Consider the following 15,189-nt stretch of genomic DNA (forward strand, 5'->3'; position numbering starts at 1 on the left):
ACCTTATTTACATAAGTATTCAGACCTTTTGCTATGAGCCTCAAAATTAAGCTTTGGTGCATTCTGTTTCCATTGATCGTCCTTGAGATGTTTCTACAACTTGGAGTCTACCTGTGGTAAATTCAATTGATTGGACATGATTTGGAAAGGCACACACCTGTCTATATAAGGTCCCACAGTTGACAGTACATGTCAGAGCAAAAACCAAGCCATGAGGTTGAAGGAATTGTCCGTAGAGCTCAGAGACAGTATTGTGTCGAGGCACAGATCTGGGGAAGGGTACCAACATTTTTTTTGCAGCATTGAAGGTCCCCAAGAACACAGTGGCCTCCATCATTCTTAAATGGAAGAAGCAGAGCAGAGCTGTTGTGGAAGTTGTCAAGGAAATGAGTTTGTGTTAATACAGGACCTCCCGCCATCACCTACAGTCAACCAATCATGTCAATGCGGAGCTATATGGAGCCCTCCACATTGTTACAACATTTGAGAGGCACATGGCCATGCAGTACAGAGCTTGATTTGGCCTCTGCATGCCTCCAGAGGCTCCGAAATTGCGTCACACCCTCCATATGAAGCCTCCGACCACATTTTCAGATCAAGCATAAATTGGCTTTGAGTTGAATACCTCTGCTGTAAAGGGCTCTACAGAAACAGGGTTGGACAGCCCTGCTGTAGAATTTGCATTAAATGCATCCTCTAATTGCAACGTCTGCCTGTGCCCACACATATTGTCTCAACAAGAAAATTGTCTATTTTTAATACCCTCAAACACATAATTACATACCTCATTTCAAAATAGACCATAATCACTGTAAATCGTTTTACCGGTGAAACTGCATGTGCATGCCAATCATTTGATTGATCTCGATCAGTTTCATGGGAACAGCCTATGCATTTCCATCTTCTAGAATTACTGTTTCGTGAGTCAATTAGAGCAGATGATGTTAAAACTTTTAGCCTTGTATTTTTGTTTTAAATCAAAGCAGACATCATCGTAGTGGCAATCCTAAAATCTAATTCGAAATGAGGTGTTTTTTTTAGTTTAACAGTACGTTATAGCAGGGGCAAAAATCTGACATCAACTTTGGAGGGGACAATTACATTAAATTTTCTCAAGAGCAATTCTTGAGGGGGACACCAAAAGTAGTGCTGTAACACATAGCCTACGTTGTAATATGTTAAATGTATATTGAGGAACCATACTTACTACTACTGGATAATTGATAGGTACAGTAGTTAACAGAAGGGTTGTCCCAACTTGTTCAAATGTTTAAATCATCATAATACTACTACTAATAATAGTTATAGCAGTGTTCCTTATCAGTCCAGTATGTCTGCAGGTATTTGTATTTACAACCAGCAATACCAAGAAAAGCCAGTAGGTGGCAATGGTACTGTACACTGTATGGGTGCAGTTTTCGTAAATACAATGAACATGGTGTGATCTCGTCTAAAATAATCTCCATTGAGTAACATCACAAAGTTGTTCTCCGTATTGAATTGACCTTTTAATTTTACTTTTTCTGATACATTTATAAAGTCATTAAATATGTGCCACTGGCCTGAGTCTACTACAATAGCTTTACAAGAACAAAAAGCTAAAAATAAGTACAGTTCTAAAAGCAAAATAACTACTTCAATGAATAACCCAAATAAATCAACCAAAATATCCTTCAGTCTGTGTCTCAACTCTTCAAACAGCAGCTATGGACAAGTATGTCACACAAAGTATGACATTTTAAATAAAATAACATGAAATAAATAATTAGTAAGTGTACTGTCATGTACTAAAGCCTCCTGAGGACCTCTGCTGCCTCTCCACTGCTGCTACAGGGGTATTTGTTGTGAAAGAGAGGGATCTGCACTGAAAGAGAATCTATGTTTAGCTCTGGGTACTGATCTAGAGACTCATCCAACTCCCCCGTGAGAAGCGCTCTTTCCAACTTTTGCAGGACGTTTAGACTGTCCTGGTCAGAACGGTCGCCAAACTGAACCTCCACACCATCCAACACAAAAAAATTCTGCCCTATAGTGATCCACTGCTTTGCCAGCAAATCGTCTTGAGTGTGTCTCAATGGATTCAATAGTCAATCAATGTTGTTGCTTTCTCATACAGTGCAAGGTAGCTTTCGTCATTTCTCTTGCCCCTAAGAGATGACCGCACACACTCGACTGCAGCCTGCATACCAGAGACAGTCTGAGTTTTCTTCTGCAGTGAAATGTTTAGACATTCAAGCTCTCCAAGAACAGCAGAGGCAAGTGTGAGGCCCAACACAGTCTTGCCTTTGCTGAAGTGCTCAAATAAGCCACTGGCGGTTGAAGCTGTCTTGGATGCAGTTGTTGCCATCTCCTCTAGGCTGCTTAGTACCCGCTCATACTGCCCTAGCACAGCTCTAATAGCAGTATTCCGCACAGTCCACCTCGTTGGACATAGGGGTTTCAGGGTGGTCAGATTTGTATCTTTGGACGTGGCAATTGATTCAAACATGCTCTTAAACTTTCCTGACTGGCCATAGAGGACACCTAACTGATGGACCCAAGAAAGGGAATCCCGGATCAGTGGGGAGGCTGTGCAGCCAGCCTGTGTAATCAGATTACACAGTGTGCTCCACAATGCACATAGAGGGCTAATGGCTGCTGCCTCCTCACAATTGCCTGTGCACCTGTGTATTTTCCTGCCATGTTTAGAGTCACCATCGTAGCTCTGCCCACGTAAGCCAGACATGGGCAAATTGAGCCTCAACAACACATCAGTTGCCACTTTCGCAATGCCCTCGCCTGTTGTCTCCGACACCCTGTATAGCCCAATAAACTCCTTGTGAGGGACAAGGTCATGGTCAACATAACGCAGGCAGACACTCTCCTGTTCAGCACCAGAGACATCTTGAGTACCATCAACAATTACTGAAAATTGTACAATCGGAAGAGACCTAATCTCAGCTGCAATGCCTTGAATGACTGTATTGGCCATGATGTTCAGAATTTCATTCTGTACTCCTAACTACCGGTAGCCAAAACTACACAATTAATCAAAACAGCAATACCATTGCCTTAAACAAATCTTAGTTCAGTCACCAGTTTAAGTTGAGAGTGGGGGTATCTATGGCATTTTCCAATTATGTCCCTATTTTACAAGATAACAAAAAAATTTGAACCTTTCATAATATTGCCAAACAAAGACTCAACAAACTTACCTGAGACTCCCTGTCTCTGCCAGTCTGTCCCTGCATATCTGTCCCCAACTCTGCTGTCTGTGTGCCATCTGTTGCCTGCTCTGCCTAATGACATCAATGTGAAACATTTCTATTAGCATTTCACTTCTTTCTTATTAAAATTTTATCAACTAGTCTTTGAGATATTAGGCTACTAGGGTTCTTACTTTGCGTTTTGGTGTACTGAAAAATACTCTGATGTCCGTCTTTTTTCTTTTTTCTGCCATTTTTCTACCTGGCTGGCTGGCTGGCTACACACACAGTGTGTAGGTTATTTACAGTAGGAGATGGGCTTCTATCATCTTATCTTCTATCATTCTATATGGACTTCGATCTAAAAGGTAGCTAGCAAATGTGAAACGGATTAAAATGACAAGAGTTGACAGCTGTATGAGTTCACCATTTACACAACATATGCTGCAACCTTTTGTAATTTTAATAGTTTGTTTCATATTGGCTGGCTTCCAACAATAGCTGAATTTGCAAAGCTAGTGAGCGCCAATTCCGTTTCAGTGGTGTTTGCTATAATCTTTGTTACCCGAGTTAAATAAAGTTGAAATAAAATAAATAAAAGTTCCCTTGCGACAATTTAGCTTTTGCAACGAGACCATTAAATATATTTAAGACCATTGTCTTAAAATTAGAACCTGTTCAGTTTGGATTTCAGTTTATCGCTAACCTTATCAGGGACTTTGAAGCACTAACTTACATCATCTGCATGCTGATTTCGGAATAAATTGACGATAGCAAAGATTCCATCTTTGACGAGGCCACATAAATGGAATAGGTACTAGCTAGCTTAATAGTTAATATTTGCGCGCTACCTCTGCATATTCAGCTAGTGTGTGTGCGCGATTGACTGGCTAACCTCACGTCAGTTACGTTCATTGAGTGCCTTTCAGACAGTAGATACGACCTCTCTGTTACCTAGCAAGCTAAGGAACTGGCAGTGGATCAAACCATTGTGAGGCAAAGGGTGGGGGTGTCGCAATCTTTTGAAACTTAAATACGCGCTATTAAGTGTCTATAATCAGCACAATTGCTTTCATTGCGTATTATTAATATTATTTAAATTACATAGTTATGTTTCAGTGATATATTGGGGGGGACAAATCATATTTTTCCCAGGATGGGGGGGTCGTGTCACCCCCGGGATTTCCTGCCCCTGCGTTATAGGCCTACTAGCTATGCTATTATATTCAGTTATGTAAAATACTAATTTGTCGTTATGTGACCTTGTGAGACATTGATTCAGCTTTGATCTAACTTTACTAAACGAGCAGCATTGTGAGAAGTGATAATCTTCTATTTGTAGTAATAATAATAATAATAGGGGATGAGTAGGACTGTTAGGAGTAGGCAACAGGTCTTGATGAGTGTTATTTTAAACCGTTGGAGCACCCTTCCGGGTTCTAAAAGGACAGTGTCAGGATTGCGTAATATAGATCCCTTTCCTGCAGTCATTGACCAAAAGCGCCCTCTTTGGCCTCATGGGTGGAATGTTATTAATATTTTTCAGAATTTCATCATTAATAAAGATTTTTTTTTTTTTAAAGATGCAAATCCGGTGTTTCTATGTCAAAATGTTTTGTTATATTTCAGTCTTCTGTGATGTATATAAAGTGTAATATTGGGATGTAAACTCAACATTTGATCAATTTCAACTCTATATCTGACATGGTACAGGTGTCTTATTTTTTTAAGTAGATTTGCTTAAGAATACCTAGAATCACTTTTTGTGACCCTGATTTAGCCCACTGCAATAAAAGGTTATTAAAGAAGTTGAACCAACTTGTGGTGCTGAAGGATATCTGAATGATATTTATTTTACCTTTATTTAACTAGGCAAGTCAGTTAAGAACAATAGCTCTGCCATTCGGCCAGTTCAGGAACAAACAACAATAATTTGCAGTGAAGCCTAATAGGTCTAAGACTACATGGTATAGCCATTTGTACACTACAGCCTAATGTAAATACAAATACATATAGCTTAATATCATTGCACTGTTTAAGAGGAGAGCTTTATTTGTGAGTCGATGTCTTTGTATTGTGTAGCTTACAGGATGTATCATAAATAAACTTTGATTTGATTAGCTTGAACACATGGTTACAATACTACCCTATTACAAGATAATAAAAAACAGAGGTGAACTATCAATTTATGGAATGTATTTGCATCGATTCAACATGCTATCAAATCAATTGACAAAGTAGTGAACAGAAATCATTACTATGTAGAATTGTAGGAAATCCGTTTTAAAACAGCTGTCAACCTTTTTGTATGGTGTATTCATGCATCTCAATAAACTAGAATCTAAATGCATTATTACCTCCAACTTGGCCAAATTCACATTTCCAATTACCCACCCTGACATGCCAAGCTAGAACGGGCCCTGCATCGCAACCAATAGCCAATGTAGACTAAGTATCCCAAGCAGGGCTACAGCAACTTCCAGAGGGTCAGGCTCCTTGGGCTTTGCGGAGCCCACTCTGGTTTGGGTGTCCTTGGCAGAAAGGTGTCACCATTACCAAGTGGTCACATGGTTCTGGGTTCCACTGCTCAAGAGGGGGTCAACACACGGTGAATTAGGATATATTTTTTTCAATGTTCTGATTGGCCACGGTGGTCAAGCCTCTGATGGTCCTCTGCAGAATACACAGGTAGCCTACATAGTTCTTCATAACAGGTAGCCTACATAGTTCTTAATAACAGGTAGCCTACATAGTTCTTCATAATAGGTAGCCTACATAGTTCTTCATAACAGGTAACCTATATAGTTCTTAATAACAGGTAGCCTATATAGTTCTTAATAACAGGTAGCCTACATAGTTCTTCATAACAGGTAGCCTATATAGTTATTCATAACAGGTAGCCTATATAGTTCTTAATAACAGGTAGCCTACATAGTTCTTCATAACAGGTAGCCTACATAGTTCTTCATAACAGATAGCCTACATAGTTCTTCATAACAGATAGCCTACATAGTTCTTAATAACAGGTAGCCTACATAGTTCTTCATAACAGGTAGCCTACATAGTTCTTAATAACAGGTAGCCTATATAGTTCTTAATAATAGGTAGCCTACATAGTTCTTCATAACAGGTAGCCTATATAGTTCTTAAGTAGCCTATATAGTTCTTCATAACAGGTAGCCTACATAGTTCTTCATAACAGGTAGTCTACATAGTTCTTCATAACAGGTAGCCTACATAGTTCTTAATAACAGGTAGCCTATATAGTTCTTAATAATAGGTAGCCTACATAGTTCTTCATAACAGGTAGCCTATATAGTTCTTAAGTAGCCTATATAGTTCTTCATAACAGGTAGCCTACATAGTTCTTCATAACAGGTAGCCTACATAGTTCTTCATAACAGGTAGCCTACATAGTTCTTCATAACAGGTAGCCTACATAGTTCTTACCACCACCAGAGAGAAGACGGGGAAGAAACCATAATTTACCTCTAGGCTGCTATACATATTTATTTGGTTTGTCATCATCTTTCATGGAATTTAAGTGGTAATTAAATATAATTTATTTTGAATTTATCAGAATACATTTTCCTGAAATAGTTTTACCAGCTCCTTGTATTCTCAAATCGAAAAAAAAGTGAGGGAGCGCTGCCCCTCCACACTCCAGCCCAGAAAGACAATTCCAATAGAGAAGTCTATAAAGATAAAAAAAACTTTCGTTATCACCTTTGTGCCAAAAATAACCATTGAATTTTTACATGAAGTGTCTTCGAGGTTGATCTTCTTTCCATTGATCACAGCCAAAGTTATTAATGTTGTATAGTCATGCTGTTACACGGATGAGCTTGTGTCACATACAATCACAGAAGGACAAACTGAGGAAATCATTCACTGGCTCTAGTCCGGGGACCTGCTCCTTCAAGGTGCAGAATTCCTGAGATTGGAAGATGAAACTGGAAGACTGACTGTGAAGTCAATGGTTCCAAATAATGTCATTACGTCAAGAAATTCAGACATTTTTATTTGATGCTTGCCATGTATTGCTATTTCTATTGATAAAATCTGAACTTAACTGAAAGGTCGCTAGTTCGAATCCCCGGGCCGACTAGGTGAAAAATCTGTCTGTGCCCTTGAGCAAGGCTAATTTCTCCTATGAGTCCCTCAGGATAAGAGCCTCTGCTAAATGACACAAATGTAAATGAATCTGTTGGAGATGTTGGTCCTACATAATAGTTTGTGCCTGTTACATTTAAAAGTTGGTGCACCTCTCACCTCCAGACAGGTACATCGGAGCCCTGGTAGCCAGCAGGAGTCTCCAGGCCCTGTATGAGCGTCTCGTCAAGCCCCAGCCTCACCTAGTCAAGCCCGCTACAGCCCAAGCTTCTACCACAAGGTGCTGGCGTCGCTAGAGGCCAGAGTACAGGAGGAGAAGAGTCAGATCAGGGAGCTTCAAATCAAATGTATTTATAAAGCCCTTCTTACATCAGCTGATATCTGAAAGTGCTGTACAGAAACCCAGCCTAGAACCCCAAACAGCAAGCAATGCAGGTGCAGAAGCACGGTGGCTAGGAAAAACTCCCTACAAAGGCCAAAACCTAGGAAGAAACCTAGAGAGGAACCAGGCTATGAGGGGTGGGCAGTACTCTTCTGGCTGTGCCGGGAGGAGATTATAACAGAACATGGCCAAGATGTTCAAATGTTCATAAATGACCAGCATGGTCAAATAATAATAATCACAGTAGTTGTCGCGGGTGCAACAGGTCAGCACCTCAGGAGTAAATGTCAGTTGGCTTTTCATAGCCGATCATTGAGAGTATCTCTACCGCTCCTGCTGTCTCTAGAGAGTTGAAAACTGCAGGTCTGGGACAGGTAGCACGTCCGGTGAACAGGTCAGGGTTCAATAGCCGCAGGCAGAACAGTTGAAACTGGAGCAGCAGCACGGCCAGGTGGACTGGGGACCGCAAGGAGTCATCATGCCAGGTAGTCCTGAGGCATGGTCCTAGGGCTCAGGTCCTCCGAGAGAGAGAGAAAGAAAGAGAGAATTAGAGAGAGCATACTTAAATTCACACAGGACACAGGATAAGACAGGAGAAATACTCCAGATATAACAGACTGACCCTAGCCCCCCGACACAAACTACTGCAGCATAAATACTGGAGGCTGAGACAGGAGGGGTCAGGAGACACTGTGGCCCCATCCGATATCCGGACAGGGCTAAACAGGCAGGATATAACCCCACCCACTTTTCCAAAGCACAGCCCCCACACCACTAGAGGGATATCATCAACCACCAACTTACCATCAGCTGGACATGCAGGAGGAAGAGGAGTGGTATGAGGATGAGGGATTTCTGGGGTGCGTGGACATCGGCGTTGGGATGGAGGTGTCTGAGCTACTGCCGTTGGACAGGGATATGGTCATGTTCATGTTGCTGTAAACTATAGACTGATCTGCTCCTACTTATACTGGATTCTTGTGTATATGTTATGTCTAAATAGTTCACTAAAGTTGTCTGCATTTTACTGGTCACCTACTGGTTTTCTTTCTTATTCTACACAAATACTGTACCATCAAGACCTCCAGTGGTGTCAGGCTACTTACTGACTGGTGCTGGGCCACTGTTCATCAGTTCACCTCCAGTGGTGTCAGGCTACATATTGACTGGTGCTGGGCCACTGTTCATCAGTTCACCTCCAGTGGTGTCAGGCTACTTACTGACTGGTGCTGGGCCACTGTTCATCAGTTCACCTCCAGTGGTGTCAGGGTACATACTGACTGGTGCTGGACCACTGTTCATCAGTTCACCTCCAGTGGTGTCAGGCTACATATTGACTGGTGCTGGGCCACTGTTCATCAGTTCACCTCCAGTGGTGTCAGGCTACATATTGACTGGTGCTGGGCCACTGTTCATCAGTTCACCTCCAGTGGTGTCAGGCTACATACTGACTGGTGCTGGGCCACTGTTCATCAGTTCACCTCCAGTGGTGTCAGGCTACATACTGACTGGTGCTGGGACATTGTTCATCAGTTCACCTCCAGTGGTGTCAGGCTACATACTGACTGGTGCTGGGCCATTGTTCATCAGTTCACCTCCAGTGGTGTCAGGCTACATACTGACTGGTGCTGGGCCACTGCATGAAAGTTGATCAGGAGGACTGAAATATGCATGTGCTGTAGTGGAGAGACACCAGAGACAGAAAGGAGGAGCGAGAGAGACAGAGGACATGATTTAACATCCTCATGATTTGCCCAAAGACTGATGACATCCACACAAATAAATTTGTAGAACATCCACTAGGTCTCTTTCATCACAGTGAGAGTTATTTTATTTGATGTATGGTTTTCTGTAAGGTTATGTCAACTAAACAATTCATACAATATATTCTAAAGCCTGATGACATCCAAGCTGTTACATAGGCCTCAATGTCACAGAATATGTGTTTTGTATGCATTGTCTATGTCTATGTAAAAACCTTATGGCAAATTGTACAGCATGTAAAATGTTGTCAAAGGCCTGATGTAATCTTTGTATGGACTCACCCCGTATGAGTCTGCGTTGTGCAGGGAGATGAGGCCTCCTTTGACCTGAGCGTTGTTGTCATCCCAGTGCTCCAGGAGGGCAGCATCTCCTTCCAGCATGTCCAGGATGCCCTTGTCTCTCTCCTTCACCATGCCCAAAGACATGTTACCATCACAGTTCTTCTTGGTGAGGATACATACAGACAGATGAGTAATTCAAATGCATGAGAAGCATTTGAAGTAAAAAGTTATCATTATACATACTGCACGGTACTGACTATAAAAAAAGCATCCTAGTAGCCATCAGTTAATCAAATGCAATTATTTTTGAAGAGCCTTTATGAAATGTGGGAAGACTAACCTTGAGCTAATTGCCCTTGGCTGCAGCCTCAAAGAGAGGGGTGAAATCAATTAGTTACATTGACCGATGCCCCGTTTCTCACCAGCGGCTCAGCAACCTCATAGTGACAGTAGGAACAGACAACACAGGGACACTAGAACACTGAACATGTCATTTACTCTATGTATTTAGAGCAAAACTAAATTCAATGATAAAGATATATTCAATCAATGCAGAACTAAACCCAACTCAAAGACAGTAAGGCCAGACAGACAGACACACTCCATGTCCAATAACTAGTCACTCTGTCATGTTGAAAAGCTATGTTGCAGCTGTGACATTCACACCTGGATCCATACAGAAAGTAGTCCTGCAGGTGTCCACACAGGTGGTTATCTGAGCATTTAAAAAAAAAAATGCTGAAATCAATGGCTTGTCTTGTTTTGAAGCCCACTCACCATGTCAAGGTACAGGCCGTGAGTGTGCTATTATTAGACAATGTCAGTTAAGAATTGGTTGTTATAAGACAGCTGAAAACTGTTGGAACTGATTAAAGAAGCAATAAAACTGGCCTTCTTTAGACTAGTTGAGTATCTGGAGCATCAGCATTTGTGGGTTCGATTACAGGCTCAAAATAGCCAGAAACAAGGACCTTTCTTCTGAAACTCATCAGTCTATTCTTCTGAGAAATGAAGGCTATTCCATGCGAGAAATTACCAAGAAAAGACTGACACCAGTCTCAACGTCAACAGTGAAGAGGTGACTCCGGGATGCTGGCCTTCTAGGCAGAGTTCCTCTGTCCAGTGTCTGTGTTCTTTTGCCTATCTTAATCTTTTCTTTTAATTGGAGTCGACTCTTCACTGTTGACCTTGAGACTGTTGACCTTGAGACTGCAGGTACTCTTTAATGAAGCTGCCTGTTGAGGACTTGTGAGGCGTCTGTTTTTCAAACTAGACACTAATGTACTTGTCCTCTTGCTCAGTTGTGCACCGGGGCCTCCCACTCCTCTTTCTATTCTGGTTAGAGCCAGTTTCCTAACCCTACCATCCCTCCCTATTTGGAGTTTAACCATAATATTTGTGGTAATATTTGTTCTGTCTTTTTTTGTGAATTAAACTGAAATTTCAACCAACTTTCTAAGGCTTGTTTTAAAAATAGGAATATTTTGGAGATAACCGAAAGTGAGAGGTTGCAATCTGAAGGAAAAAAAGTGTGTTGTTAGTAAACAAGCACAATGTTAGTTAAGAGTGTATTGTTATTAGTAAACAAACACAATGTTAGTTAAGAGTGGGTTATTAGTAAACAAACACAATGTTAGTTAAGAGTGTATTGTTATTAGACAATGTTAGTTAAGAGTGGGTTGTTAGTAAAGACAATGTTAGTTAAGAGTGTGTTGTTATTAGACAATGTGTCACAACGTCCACAGAAGGTGGCGCCTCTCCTCGGTCGGGCGGTGCTCGGCGTTCGTCGTCGTCGGCCTACTAGCTGCCACCGATCTGTGTTTCAGTGTCTGTTAGTTATGTCTGTTTTTTGAATGCACCTGTTTCGTGTTTGTCATTAGTGGGGGGGTATTTAGTCTGTCTGTGTTTAGTTAGGCTTCGTGCGGGATTGTTCTTTGTTACGTGTGGTAGAGGTGGTGTTAGTTTTATGTCGTTGGTTTACTACTTATTGTCTAGGCATTAGGGTTGCCGGGCTGCGCCCCGTCTGCCTTTTTGAGCGGAGCTTCCTTTTGACTGTTGTGCTCCCAGCCTTATATGGATTTTGCCCTTGGATTTATTAAATCACGTTTGTTCCAACGGACCTCAGTCTCCTGCGCTTGACTCACCCTTAAACTGTTCTATCCGCCCGTGACACAATGTTAGTTAAGAGTGGGTTATTAGTAAAGATAATGTTAGTTAAGAGTGTCACGTCTACTTCTCCTTCCCTTCGGCGTGCGACATCACCGGAATACTAACCACCGGTCCTGGACCTCATTACCTCCCTTTTATAGGTCCCTTCCTTTTGTTCATTTCTCAGTTGGTATTGATCCTGTGTTCATGCTATCTCGCTTGTGTTACGTTGTCTTGTTTTATGTTTGTTTCATTAAACGTTTCACTTGCACCTGCTTCTCGACTCACAGCGTCATCGTTACAAAGAGTGGGTTATTAGTAAACACAATGTTAGTTAAGAGTGTTGTTAGTAGACAAAGACAATGTTAGTTAAGAGCATAGTAGATGTGGTAAAGATGTCAGTGGAAAGGCAGGATGCCATCATTGACTCACATTCAACAAATATAATGTAACAAAGTAGATATTAGTCAAATCCGTCATGATTTATGTTTAGCAACAGGCCCACAATATGGTTACTGAAGTCAGATTTGGGTATGTTTGGCTGTTTTCAATGCATAACATTTATAAAATTGTCCTTAGAAATCAGGTTTAGAAGCTAGTATGCAAAACAAATCAATGGTGGTAATGAGGAGTTTTTAACTGTAATGCAGTTGATTGGTAATGATAACTTTAACATAGATTGAGGTTGACAAGCATTATACTCATTCTACTCCAATTTGTATGTCAACATATAGTGAACATTTCCATTGCTTGGAGACCAGTAAAGGATGGAAAAAGGTAACTCTGTACATGTTTATATTTACACTTAGTTTAGAAGCATATTTACACTGGAAGCAGGCACGCACGCACTCACTCACCCACACATTTGTACTTATTTATTTAACTAGGCAAGTCAGTTAAGAATAAATGGACACAGACACACTAAAGAAAATACACATTTTATTTCAACAATGTTATGAGAACATTATTGAAATACCTGCAAATACGTCATTAGACTCAAGCATAAGGAATCCAGCACCTTGAACGAGCAGGTCCCAGAAGAGAGCGTGTGAGTGATTTCTGTAGTTTTTCCTTCTGTGATTGCATGTGACAAGCTCATCCACGTAACAGCATGAATATAAAACGTAAATAACTTCGGCTGTGAGCGATGGAAAGAAAATTGACCTCGAAGACAATTCATGGAAAAATTCTATGATATTCTTGGCACAAAGGTGATTTTCAGACTTCTCTATGGAAATGGTCTTTCTGGGCTCAGCGTCCGTTAAAGTGCAGTACTGCCAGTCTCCTCTAGGTACATGGTATGGAGTGCTTTCTAACCAGAATCTTGGCCACTTGGTTGGATCACCTGATTGTAGTTGCCGACGTTGTTGCTACTGTAAATAAATATATAGCACAACCCAAAGAATACACAAGGGAGAGTGTGGGTGGATCACTTTTGTCAAGTCGGTGACCAAGGGTGTTGTAATATGGGGATAAAGATTGTCCGACTTGCTCCTATATGTGGACCAGTGGAAGCTGATAAGGGAAGAATGGCTCAGAATAATGGCTGGAATCGAGTAAATGGAATGGTATCAAAAACATGGTTTTCATGGGCTTGATACCATTCCATTCATTATACTCCATTCCATCCATTATTATGAGCCGTTCTCCCCTCAGCAGCCTCCACTGATGTGGACTGCATGCACTTTACAACACCCATGTGACCAAAGGTCATGAAGTTTCGTCTGCAGTTTACTTACATTTTCTGCAGTTGCTCCTCACCCGCTGCAACTTGCAGCCATAGCCTGCATTGAGGGAGGCACTATTTGTTAACTAATCATTTGAATGTTTGTTTGACCCACGCGAACGGGAAGACTTGAATCAAATAGGAAGCAACTTTGCCGCGATCAAAGATTATCTATTATATTGACAATATAACCGAGTGACCGTTCTAAAAATGGAAATACATGTCATCAATGATTGAAGGCAGGTGGGAGGAGGCGAGATCAGGAGGAACAATTCTAGCCAATGAGAGGGCACATAAGCATGTGAACAACAAGCACAGCTAACATGTTTTTCTCAAAGTTACCGGAAAGACACGTGCATTCAGTTATATCAGTACATGTGTGACAGCCTAAACATTACGAAACTTCTATTCGATCAAATAAGCCTCACGTAATTCAACACTCTCATAGACCTCCATACAATACAGAGCTTATCTCACGTGGACAGATAATGGGTGGAGTAAATCCTCTCGCTTCACCTCTTCCTCTCTGCAGCGATTCATATCTATACAGTGGATATGTACAAATGAATGTGATATTTGAATCTCTCTCTCCCCAACTGATATATTTACAGTTTGTGTGATATGGGGATTGAAGGCATGTTTATTTTGACATAAAAAATTACTTTTATTAGCAATGGCAACACTGCCATGTTGCACTGAGCCTTACCGTTGGAAAACCACATCAGTGTCCGACTTTCGTCTGTAGCAGATGCACCTCCCCGACTTCACTTCTCAGCTTATGTCTACAGTCGATTGCTTCAGCCTTACCACTCAAATGCAGCGTGTGTGCGTCCCCCTCACGTGTGAGGCTTCAGTGTTAAAAGAAATATGGTCTATTATAGTGACAAGATAGTGAAGTGACAATGGAAATACCTTTCCTCAAAGATGGAAGGCAGACGGGAGGAGGCGAGATCAGGTGGGACCATTCTAGCCAACGAGAGGGCAAATACATGTGTCAACAACAGGCCATAGAGCTAGGTAGAAGACTCATCTTTGTATCTGTGCTATGGTTTCCGTTAGCCAGTAATTGCCGGCTTCTGGCCAATAACAAAATTGCAAAGCCGATAAATAGAATTGTCCGGGCAAAGGAAATAATCCCATTGCGAAATAATGCTTTTTAGCCTACTCATTGATGTAAATACCAGTCGATGTAAATACATTTGAATGGTCATGCATCATTTTGTGAAATTAAATTGGCGGTGTGTATATTCGTTATGTATCTTATTTACCACACATTTACAACATACATATACAGAGCCTTTGAGAGAAAATCTGTCAGACAGCTCAATAGCTGCTGCTACAGCTCCTCAAATAGCTAGTTCTTTGCACCTGGAGTGAAAGTGATTTTATAAGCCCAATCTTTGTGCAAAAATTATAAATGTAATTGCTTGTTTTGATGGCCATAAAAAGAGCTACTGTTTTTATTTCTCAACTGGTAATTGAAGCATGCTTCCCCATTTGCCATTGAAATGCATAGGCAACGGAAGGCAGGCTTCATCAGCGCGTCACACACCACTTTGCAATAAGCTGGAGGCAGTATGCATTTGGAAA

General features: G+C 41.2%; 1 protein-coding gene and 1 long non-coding RNA gene across 2 annotated transcripts in view; both read right to left on the reverse strand.

Moving 5' to 3' along the window:
• The window catches only part of LOC106579638 (guanine nucleotide-binding protein G(olf) subunit alpha), a 77,025-nt gene extending 73,720 nt beyond the window's left edge, over nt 1-3,305 (reverse strand). Inside the window, exon 1 of the mRNA XM_082965995.1 lies at nt 3,195-3,305. Coding sequence (XP_082822121.1) covers nt 3,195-3,288 — 94 coding nt within the window. The 5' untranslated portion in view covers nt 3,289-3,305. The remainder of the gene's footprint in view (nt 1-3,194) is intronic.
• A 9,494-nt stretch (nt 3,306-12,799) lies between these two features.
• LOC106579637 (uncharacterized) lies at nt 12,800-14,544 on the reverse strand. The gene is made up of 2 exons (XR_014381703.1): nt 14,306-14,544; nt 12,800-14,141 (listed from the first exon to the last, which is right to left on the reverse strand). It is a non-coding gene; the product is annotated as an uncharacterized LOC106579637 (long non-coding RNA).
• Nucleotides 14,545-15,189: the final 645 nt, after the last annotated feature.

Source organism: Salmo salar, chromosome 19 (assembly GCF_965601325.2).
Source record: "Salmo salar chromosome 19, fSalSal1, whole genome shotgun sequence".
NCBI classification, from domain to species: Eukaryota; Metazoa; Chordata; class Actinopteri; order Salmoniformes; family Salmonidae; genus Salmo; species Salmo salar.